General features: G+C 59.4%; 1 protein-coding gene across 3 annotated transcripts in view; it reads left to right on the forward strand.

The window, feature by feature from the left end:
• The window catches only part of KCNQ1 (potassium voltage-gated channel subfamily Q member 1), a 403,706-nt gene extending 394,413 nt beyond the window's left edge, over positions 1 to 9,293 (forward strand). For all 3 annotated transcript variants that reach the window (XM_050758291.1, XM_050758292.1, XM_050758293.1), the window contains one exon: positions 8,050 to 9,293. In XM_050758291.1, the coding sequence (XP_050614248.1) occupies positions 8,050 to 8,286 (237 nt within the window). In that variant the 3' untranslated portion in view covers positions 8,287 to 9,293. The remainder of the gene's footprint in view (positions 1 to 8,049) is intronic.
• The last annotated feature ends 1,206 nt before the right edge of the window (positions 9,294 to 10,499 follow it).

A 10,499-nucleotide genomic window follows, 5' to 3' on the forward strand; every position in this document is an offset into this window, starting at 1 on the left:
TGTTTGCTCCGAGTACAAAGAAGAGGCCTTCTCCGGGTTCTTAGCAGAGGAGCGAGCCCTCTCCGACCAGGGGGAAAAGAGGGGAGGTTATGAGGTCACCTGGGACAGGGCGGGTTCCAGCTCCCCTCGCCACTCACCGAATGGACAGCAGAATGAGCCTGTTGTCTTTCACCTCCAGACAGCAGGGCCCTCGCCCCCAGTATCAAAGCATGTACAAGAGCGATCACTAGGGCAGTTCTGCATAGACACCAAAGTACATGAGGACGTGCAGGAACTTTGTGCCGTCGACCCTTAAACAACGCGGGGTTGGGGCACCGACCCCCAAACTGCCCCGTCAGAAACCCATGTATAACTTTTGACTCCCCAGAAACTTCACTAACAGCTTCCTGTGGACCGGAGGCCCTACCAATAATATAAACAATCAATTAACACATATTTTGTATGCTTCATGTATTCCAATAAAGTCAGCTAGAGAAAAATGTTATTAAGACAACCATAAGGAAGAGAAAAGATATTCATTCAGCGTAAGCAGATCATTGTAAAAGTCTTCATCCTCGTCATCTTCACGTTGAGTTAGCTGGCGGGGCAGGGAGGGGTGGCTCTTACTGTCTGGGGTGATGGAGGAGGAAGAAAATCCGCGTAGAACTGGACCCGCACGGTTCAAACTTGTGTTGTTCAGGGTCAGTGATATACAAAAAGAACATTCGAATCCAGTGGGGAAAAGGTAGATCATGCCATAAGTGGTGGGGTATCAACAGGATAACCCGCCAAAGTTAAGTCTGTAGGTCAGAATCAATCCCATGCGATTCAAAGATTTAAGGGTAAAACACAAATCAAAAAAGTATTAGGAAAAAAGATTTTGGTGTTGGAATGGAGGAGGCCCTTCCAAGCATGCACAGGATGAGAAGGCATAAACGAAAAGATGGATGGCTTTGACCACGTGAAAAAGTAAAACCATAAGTAAGACCTCTGTGTGGCAAAACAAAAAAATAATAAATGCCATAAACCCATACACGAGACAAATAGCACACTAGGGAAAAACATGTGTGATGTGTACTTGACATCTTTCTTAACATACAGAGTCCTTACAAATCAATGAACGTGAAAAGGCCCAGTCCCAGCCTCAGCTTCTCTGCCCGGCACCCACCCTGGAAGGGAGTGGGCTTGAGGGGCTTCTGCCCCCTCACTCCATCCTTGGGGCCCCAGGAAATTGGCCAGGGCCTCACTTACTAATTCAACAAACATTTGTGCAGCACTAACTCTACCCTCCATGTGTTTACTGGGCACCTTCTAGGCTCCAGGCTCTGGAAGACTGGGGTTAAGACGGTGACAGTCCGGCCTAGAGCTGGGCCTCCAGCTGGTGGCAAAACACCAAGCAAGGAGATCGATAAACGAGGACATTTCAGGGAGGGGTGAAGGCTTGGAGGAACACAGGGAGAGACGAGATGAGGAGGCCACCCAGGATTTTGAGCTAAGGTTATACAAAGCAACAGAGGACAGTGTTCCAGGCAGAGGGAAGAGTGGGTGCAAAGGCCCCAGGGCCCAATTGAGATGGACGTGCTAAGTGCTGGAGAGGGGCCAGTGGAGGAGACACCCCTGGGGGCACTGCAGAAGGAGACTGGGTTTTACTCCCAATCCAGTGGGAATTCTGCAGGAGGATTTGGCCCAGGCTGGGAGGGAAGGCTCAGCCTGGCTGTTGCCTGGAGCAAGTTGGGGACAGGTTGGGGGCATAGCCACATGGCGAGGTGGTTATGACGGCTCAGGCAGAAGATTCCGCAAGCCTGGGCAAGGGGCGTGGGGGGCAGGCTCAGAGCACATGCTCCAGATCAGAGAGCCGCAGACACCAGGCACACACCAGGGACCCTGGGTAGTTGGTTGTGCCCTGTGGATACAGGATTCGGGCCGGCTTGGGAGGCATCTGAGCTCCTGCTGGGACACACTGAGCTGCGGGGCTGGTGGCCTGCATGCCTTGGAGCCCCTGGAGAGAGCAAATAGCTGACGGAGACATCCTAACCCAGGTCCCAGGAAGGGAACCAGAGTCATGTGGTGATGATCCCGAGGCATCCCCCACAGCGGTCAGCCAGGGACATGGCGCCCCTGAGACCCTTGGGGGGCCAAGCATCCGTCGGTGGGCAGAGGCTGGCAAGAGTGGATGTCAGCAGCAGCGGGAAGGGTCTTTCACCATCCTGGCCCTCTCTCAGAGGGAGGCAACCCCACTCCTGGGGGGTGGTCAGTGAGGGCCAGCCAGGCAGCAGCAGACCCAGGAAGGGTGTTGGGGTGGTGCTGACCAGGCCTCCGCCACGTGATTGTGCTGTGCCAAGGACCCACTGAGGATATAACTGACCATGAACAGTGTGGGTCCCCAGCCGCAGCAGAGCTTCCTCTGGCTGCTCAGCAGACAACAGTGAGACATCAGGGACAGCAGCAAGGATGACGCTTTGGTCTGCAGCCTCTGAGGGGCCACACTCACCTCAGTGCCTGCCAATTCAGCCCCACCGCAGGCGCCAGTCCCGAGCCTGAGCACAGGGGCTGCCACGACACTCGACTCTCTGGGCCAAGACTCACACCCAGCCTGGACACTGCCCAGGTGGAGGGCTCTGGGGGACAGGTGGAGCAGCTGGTATGTGTGTGACCATGGGTCCCAGACTCAGTGCCATCTGTCTCCCCATTAGGAGAGGACACCTGGTACCTGCCCAAGCACCCGTGCCATGGGACTTGCTGCTTGCTCTCCATGCAGCTTTGTCCCAGCAGCACCCCCAACTCCTGTGATGGTTTGCAGGGGGTTCTCACCTCTGTAGCACACACAAGGCCTGGGAGTGCAAGCAGGTGCACTCCAACCCTTGGGCAACTCAGAGAACAACCTAATGGAAAGTGAAGGGAATTGTGCAAGATCACGGGCAGGGTGGTTCCTGCGTTCTTGCACAGTGTCCCACACTCTCATACAGCCACAGGTATGTGTGAGGTACACATGTGCCGGCTCACCTAGCATGCCTCCCATGTGCACAGCAATGCTCCTTTGGCCTCAGGTCACAGCACACATCTGCGACTGTACGTGCACTCGAGGAATCCCTAACGATCGTGGTCATTGGGTGGCTCGCCATGCACTGAGCACCACGCTCTGTCCCTGGTGTCTTCATGCCTCAGTCCGCTTGATCCCCGCAGCATCCTCCTGGGGAAGGTGCTACAGCTGCCACGTTTTATAGGCAGGGAAACTGAGGTTCAGAGAAGCAAAAGTGACTTGCCCAAAGTCACCCAGCCAGGAAGTGGCAGAGGCAGTCTGACCCCAGACCCGCTACGGCACACACACGCCTGCCTGCACACTCCCGTGAGGAGGTGCCGTGTCCCAGCCAGCCTGCGTGCCCAGGGCCCTGCAGCAGTGTGGCAGGTTCTGAGGCCGTCTCCCACTGGCCACAGCACAGCAAGCTCCAGCAGCGCAGCTGCCCCAGGGCCTGGCAGTAAAACCTCAGCAGTGAGAAACACGGGCGACTTTTGTCCAAGAACTGAAGCACTAAAGCAAAGTCAAACACAATCACGTCGTGCCCTGCCATGAACTGTGACCTTACCACGTGCTGTGACCTATTGCCGCTTGTGCCCGGCTCCACACGGGAGCCGGGGCTGACATCCGATTGCTCGGAGCCTAGTATTAAGCGTTCTAGGTACCGCCTTGAGAGTGGCTTACTAACTATTGGTTCCTCAGGGCAGACAGGAGGAAGGCCAAGGTGACCTTTGCCCTGTGACCCCACAGAGGGCCCCGGGGAGGCCCTGCCTGGTCTTGACACTGCCCAATGAGGATGCTAGAGGGAGCAGTGACTTTGCTGCCTCCTGGGGAGCTGCAGCCCAGGCAGAGCACAGGACCCCAACCCTGGGAGCAGCAGGTGTGCCCGGCCTCTCCCGCCTGTCCCTGTCCAGTCTGGCATCCATGAGGCCAGGGCCTTTGGCGGTCCTAGGCGGGGATCAAGGCCGGGCAGGTTCTGCAAAACTTTCCCTTGAAAGACTCTTTTTCAAGATTTTCTTTTGAAAACAAATTCATAACCACATCAAACAGGAATCCCCGTTGCCTTGGGTTTGATCGCCGGCCGCCCGGGGCTCTCTAACTAGCTGTTATTCTAATTGCTTTTTTCTCTTCCGAGGGCTGCATAGGTCTCTTATGGTTATTAATTTGGTGAGTGCAGGCCGGGCACAAAGCAGCTTTTGTCTGCCTTGCCTTTTAATCACTATCAAATTGCAAATAATGGCGGGGGCCAAGATCCCCAAAATTGATCTGTCCCAGCAGTTCTTGGGGAACCGGCCCCAGTGCCTGGAGCATGCACTGCCTTCAGCTCCCCAATGGCACCTGCCCGGATGCATCCCCCTGTGGGTGGGGTATGGCCTCAGCCATGTGAGGTGCTTCTCAGGCTCCTCCATCGCCACCAAAACTAAACATGCCAGCAAGATGAAGGCACCCTGCCTGCAGAGTGGTGGGGTGCGAGCCTTCAGGGACGCAGGCTGTGACAAGTGCTTGAGTCAGAGCTAAGTCTCTGGGGCTGCAGAGGAGCCACCTGTAGCCCAGGCCTGGGCCCTTCCCACAAGAGGGGCAGCATCAGGATGCATCAGACTGTGGACCTGCCCTGGGCATCCAGCCCACATCCTGGCCCACCCCTGGGACCTCTGTCACTAGCAGCTGGGATGATGAGAGCATGTCTCTGGGGCCAAAGACCCCAGCCAGTCCCTCAAAGCCCCAGTTGGCACAGGCAGCAGTTGAGGTGAGCTTGGGATCAGCCAGAGCCAGGCATGGGCTGATGCTGGCCCGGGCAGCTTCCGGGAGCCCTTCAGTGTCAGTCAGAGACAAGCTCGGCCCTGTGGCTGCCTCCCTACCCCAAAGGTGGCTGAGTGCCTCTCTACACAGTGCCGAGGCTCCCTGCCGGGAGGAGCTGTCACCAAGGTGGCTCAGGACCGAGCGCTGGCACCAGCCACACCCTCAGCCTGCACACCCTGCCTGTGGCCCTGACACCCACTGTCTCCTTCTGTCCCAAGAATCCCCTACGAAGGCCTCCACGCCCATTAGCACATGTGGGACTTGGACAGATGTTCAAGTGCCGTAAAGTGAAAATTTATGAAACCACAAATGTTCATCTGTGATGTATTTGGTGCTTTAATTAATGCCAAACCAATTGATACCCAAGCGGGGGCCTGCACAGTTAGTGACAGTAAGCCATGCAGAGCAAGCCTCGTCCAACGCTACCAGCATGCGGGACTCAGGGAGCCGAGGTGGGTCCTAGGACACAAACCCAGGCTTTGCCCTCAAAGACTCAGGCTGGCTGCACCTTTGATCTGCTATGCTCTCGTAGGTCTCTGGGCCTCAGTTTCCTCATGTGCACCCTGAAGGCTGAGCAACCTCCCGTGCCTCCCGCCAGGCATGAGCAGTTCGTGGGACTTGAGAGGGCTGGTCCTGCCGGCAGCAGGAGACACAGGGGTCAGGGTGTGGGTGAACAAGAACAAGACCTCAGGCCGGTCCCCCTCCCAGAGGCCCCGCCCCATCCTGCCTTCCGCAGTCGCCAGCTCCCTGCCTGACACTGTGTCCTCCCCCGTGGCAGCTCCATGGTCTCGAGATGGAGCCTTGGGGTGGGAGCTGTGGAGACAGGATGGGAGACATAGCACTCTCAGCCAGTGACCCTGACCCTCTTTTCCTGGGCCTCAGTGTCTACATCTGTGGGATGGGGTATGGACCTCTGTGGCTGGTCCCCAAGTGGCTTTGCAGAGCCCTGAAGTGCTGGCAGGTCCTTGGGTGTGAGGGGCCCCGGTGGATGGCCTTGGGCCCCTGCCCCTGGCAAACCACAGAAGCCCTGCACCCCGTTCCTCCACAGTCCAGGCTTCACCTCAGGCTTATCTGGGAAAAATAAAAGATGGGGCTCCCTCTGGCCTGGACCGTCAGACCTTGGACGTACACCTGCCCTTGTGCTCAGGACAGGTGGGTCTCAGACTCACCCCATACTGCAAGGCAGAACCACAGGGGAGCCGGGGAGCCTCCACACTGCAGCCCCCACCACCCAGGGCTGGGAGTGGGTCCCCTGGGCTCCTGCTCTGGGCAGGGCACAGTCCCACCTCCCACGTGGAGGTTGCCCAGCTAGCCCTCTAGACAGCTCGGCTAGCCCTCTAGACAGACGCTCGACCCCACTCAGGCAGGCGCCCCCCCTCTCATCTCAGCCTCTCACAGCACCCTGTTGGCCACCTCTTCCTTACCATGCTCAGCCTCCATGGTAGGTGCTGTGGGTGACGACCATAGCACCCAGCCTTTGAAGCTGGCCTGGGCCCACCTGGACTCTGGCAAACTGCTTGCTCCCTCTCTGCCCATCTCGGGGCTTGTGCCCACGTCACCCAGCAGCATCTTCCCTGGGGTGGTCTCACCCGCACAGAACCCAGCCCTGGCCCACACCTTGCCCCAAGCCTATCCAGTTGGATCAGCAGTGGGGCCAGGCGCATGAGGGACAAGGCCTGCCCGGAGCAGCTAGGGTGCAGACACCTCAAGTGCACGGCCAGGTGGACCAGGCCAGCTCCCGCCTGCTGCCTGTCCTTAGGGCCAGTGGCTGTCATTGTTGTGGCTGAGTCATCTTGGTGCCTTTCTCTGGAGCCACATGTTTCCCTGAAGCAGCTCTGCTATTCAGCCCTTGTCCGGTGCTAATCTGGTTGCCCCTCCCACACCACTTCTAGGTCTTTCCAGGCTTCCAGGTGCCCATGGTGGGGAAAGGCCTACTTCATTCTCCACAGAGTACGCTGAGGGGCTCTCCTGCAAGTACACCGCAGGCTGAAGGACCACCCCTGTCTCCTGTGGCCACCAACAGGGCTGTACGCCCTCCCCGAACCCTCCCTCATGCTGGGGCCCCCAGGTCCACCCTCCTAGGGAGAGGGGTCCCCAACCTAGACTCCCTCACCTGCCCTAGTCTGCCCTTGGGGTTGGCCCTGCTCTACCCAGCACCTGCTCTGAGGGTGCCGGTCTGCTGGCCAGGGCCTTCCAGTCTCCCCATCAAGGCTGGAGGGCCACTTCCCACCCAGGGCTGGGCTCCAGCCTCATTCCCCAGCGGTGCTGTCCTTCCAAGGAGCTCTCAGACCACCTGGCTTCTCTGCTGACTCTGCAGCCCTGCGAGGCCTCTGAGCACCTACTCTCTGTGCCGGGTGCACCTCGGGTTCTGTCCTGCCTTGACCTCCCTGCCAGCTTTGCAGGGCAGCCACCCTGGCACATAGCTCACTGCAGAACCAGCCCCTGAGAAGGTGGAGGCCACATGGCTAGCCAGAGGGCATGCTCTGGGGTACTGCTTTGACCACAGAATGTGGGTGCAGATGGTGTCTGGGAAAATGGTGCTGTCCCTGCCAGGTTAAAGAAAGGGCATGGTAGTTCCTGGGGGATGACAAAAAACCCCACCCCTACCCCATTGCAGAAAGCATCGCAGAGGCACAAGCCCCCTGCGCCCCTGTAAGCCCCTCCTGGTGGTGGCCCAGCAGGGGCATCCCCTGCACACCCAGGCAAGGCCCAAGGCCTCTGCCTCCTCAACCACTCCAAGCCCTGCCCATGAGCCAGCCTTGCTGAACTCTGCCCTCTGTCCAGTTCTCCTCCAAACGGAGTAGACACAGCCCCCAGCCTTTCTTGACCCTTAACCCAAAGGTCCCCAAGCCTGGCCTCAAGAAGCCAAAGGCTGCCGCAAACCCAAGTATTCCAGGTCCGGGTCCCTGGTGCAGACCCTGCCATGTGGGGATGTGGCACAGAAGGCCAGCCAGCCTGGGGAGCAGAGGAGGAGGAGAGGAGAGCTCCTGACCCTGAGCCTACATGCCTGTGGACACACACAGGGACTCCCAGCACGCACGGGATGGACTCCAATGGGCACACATGCACATTCCTTGCACACACACGGGCATGACCGAGGGTCTTGCAGACATAGGGTGCACACGTGCGTGCCGCCTGCATACAGCACACACTTGCAGAGATGGTTGGCACCTTCCCTTCCCCGGCCCCTGAGGCTGTCTACACACCTGGCTACTTCCCACCACTGACTCTCTCATCTGCCTTTGTCCCCACAGGTGACGCAGCTGGACCAGAGGCTGGCACTCATCACCGACATGCTTCACCAGCTGCTCTCTTTGCACGGTGGCAGCCCCCCCGGCAGCGGCGGCCCCCCCAGAGAGGGCGGGGTCCACGTCACCCAGCCCTGCGGCAGTGGCGGCTCCGTCGACCCTGAGCTCTTCCTGCCCAGCAACGCCCTGCCCACCTACGAGCAGCTGACCGTGCCCAGGAGGGGCCCCGACGAAGGGTCCTGATGGGGGATTGGGGCTGGGGGGTGGGCCTCAGAGGGGAGGCCAAGGGCGGCCCCACCTGGCCCTCTCTGAAGGTGGCCACCTCCTGAAAGGCCCAGAGAGAAGAGCCCCGCTCTCGGCGGCCCCAGTACCCCATGGACCATGCTGTCCGGCACAGCCTGAGCCTGGGGGCTCAGCAAGGCCACCTCTTCCTGGTCGGTGGGTACTAGAAGTTGGCTGGGTGTGGGGAACCCGTCTCAGGTCTGAGTTGTTACCCCTAGCGCCCTGGGCCCCCACATGGTGATGTTGACGTCACTGGCATGGTGGTTGGGACCCAGTGGCAGGGTACCGGGCCTGGCCCGTGTATGGCCAGGAAGTAGCACAGGCTGAGTGCAGGCCCACCCTGCTTGGCCCAGGGGGCTTCCTGAGGGGAGACAGAGCAACCTCTGGACCCCAGCCTCAAATCCAGGACCCTGCCAGGCACAGGCAGGGCAGGACCAGCCCACACTGACTACAGGGCCGCCGGCAATAAAAGCCCAGGAGCCCATTTGGAGGGCCTGTGGCTGGCTCCCTCCCTCTCAGGAAATGCTGACCCCATGGGCGGAAGACTGTGGAGACTGCTCCTGGGCCCCCAGCTACCAGCAGGAGAAACAGTCTCACCATTTCCCCAGGGCACGTGGTTGAGTGGGGGGAACGCCCACTTCCCTGGGTTAGCCTGCCAGCTCTTCCTAGCTGGAGAGGAGCCCTACTCCCTGCCCCCAAGCCCGCTCTGCGTGGGACTCCCGCCTCCAACCCCTCTCCCAGTCCCAGCAGTCAGCCAAACACACAGAAAGGGACTGCCACCTCCCCTCGCCAGCTGCTGAGCCGCAGAGAAGTCACGGTTCCTACACAGGACAGGGGTTCCTTCTGGGCATTACGTCGCATAGAAATCAATAATTTGTGGTGATTTGGATCTGTGTTTTAATGAGTTTCACGGTGTGATTTTGATTCTTAATTGTGCAAGCTTTTCCTAATAAACGTGGAGAATCACAGGCTGGGCTGGGCACTGCTCTCACCTTGGTTCCTGGGGCATCCATGGGGTCTCTGGGACAAACTGGGGCTCGGCCTCCACATCCCTGGCCAGCTCCTGCCAATGCCTGTGGGCCTCTGGGTAGCTTCCTCCCCAAGAGATCCCCACCCACGGACAGGACCCCTGCAGTTCCCCTGGAAGCAGTGCCCAGATGGCCGTGGAATAGGGACGCTATGTCCGTGTACCGAGGTCAGGGTTCAAAGGGTTCAGAGGGGCTGCAAGATGCCATCAAAGGCTCCAGCTCAGCGATGTTGCTCCTGATCTGGGCCCTGGGCTGGCCCTGGCCATGGAGTGCAGTCACAGTGTGGTCACTCCCTGTCTTCCAGCAGATTCTATGCCCCTGGGGCAGGTGGGCTCTGTCTGGGCCTCTCTGTCTGCCCCTTCCAGTCCAGGGTGGCCTTTGACCAAGGACCCACATGCTCCACTCTGGGAGCAGGCCCCACCCAGGCCCACTCCCCAGGATGCCAAGGGCTAGACTCTGGATGGGGTGTGGTGCAAGGAAGGCTTGGGGCCCCTGAGGCTCCCATATGCTCACCCCTGTCCTCCTCCAGGTCTCTGTTTCCCCATTGGTGACATGATGCTCCCTTAGCCTGTCCAGTTCTCTGAGTGGGACAGAGGGGCCACCACCCTGCTCGCCCTGACCCTGTGCCCACAGCTTGCTGTGAGGCCCTCCTCTCCTGGGGTGGAAAGAGTGCCTCACTCTCGGCACAGACACACTCAATCGGGGCAGGTGCATCTGCTGTGCCCGCACCTCAGCTATTGGACCATTTCTCAATCCTTCAAGACTGCAGCCCCCTTCTGTCCTCTTTCCAGAGCCCACCCCAAAGTCTCAGGCTACCAGGGCTTGGGGCATCTGAGATCTCAAGGATGGGGCTGTCCTGAGTCCACTGGAGGCAGCAGGCGGCCAGCAGCAGGTGGCAGGGACAGGGGCCTCAGGTTTCTGTGTGGAGTAGAGGTGGAAGCCCTTGTCAGAGGGAAAGGCCCTAGGTCCCACCTGGTGCCAAGCCCGCTGGGCCCGTGCCCCCAATCCATGGGTCTTGGCATCTGGCCGAGCCAGCACTGACCGGAATGGACGAGGTGGAGGGGCAGCACAGGGCCTCCCAGGCTTCCCCGGTCTGCACCCACCCGGGAGGAGCCAGTAAAGCAGCTACTGAAAGGCAGGAACTGT

The sequence above is a fragment of the Macaca thibetana genome, chromosome 14, assembly GCF_024542745.1.
Source record: "Macaca thibetana thibetana isolate TM-01 chromosome 14, ASM2454274v1, whole genome shotgun sequence".
NCBI lineage: Eukaryota > Metazoa > Chordata > Mammalia > Primates > Cercopithecidae > Macaca > Macaca thibetana.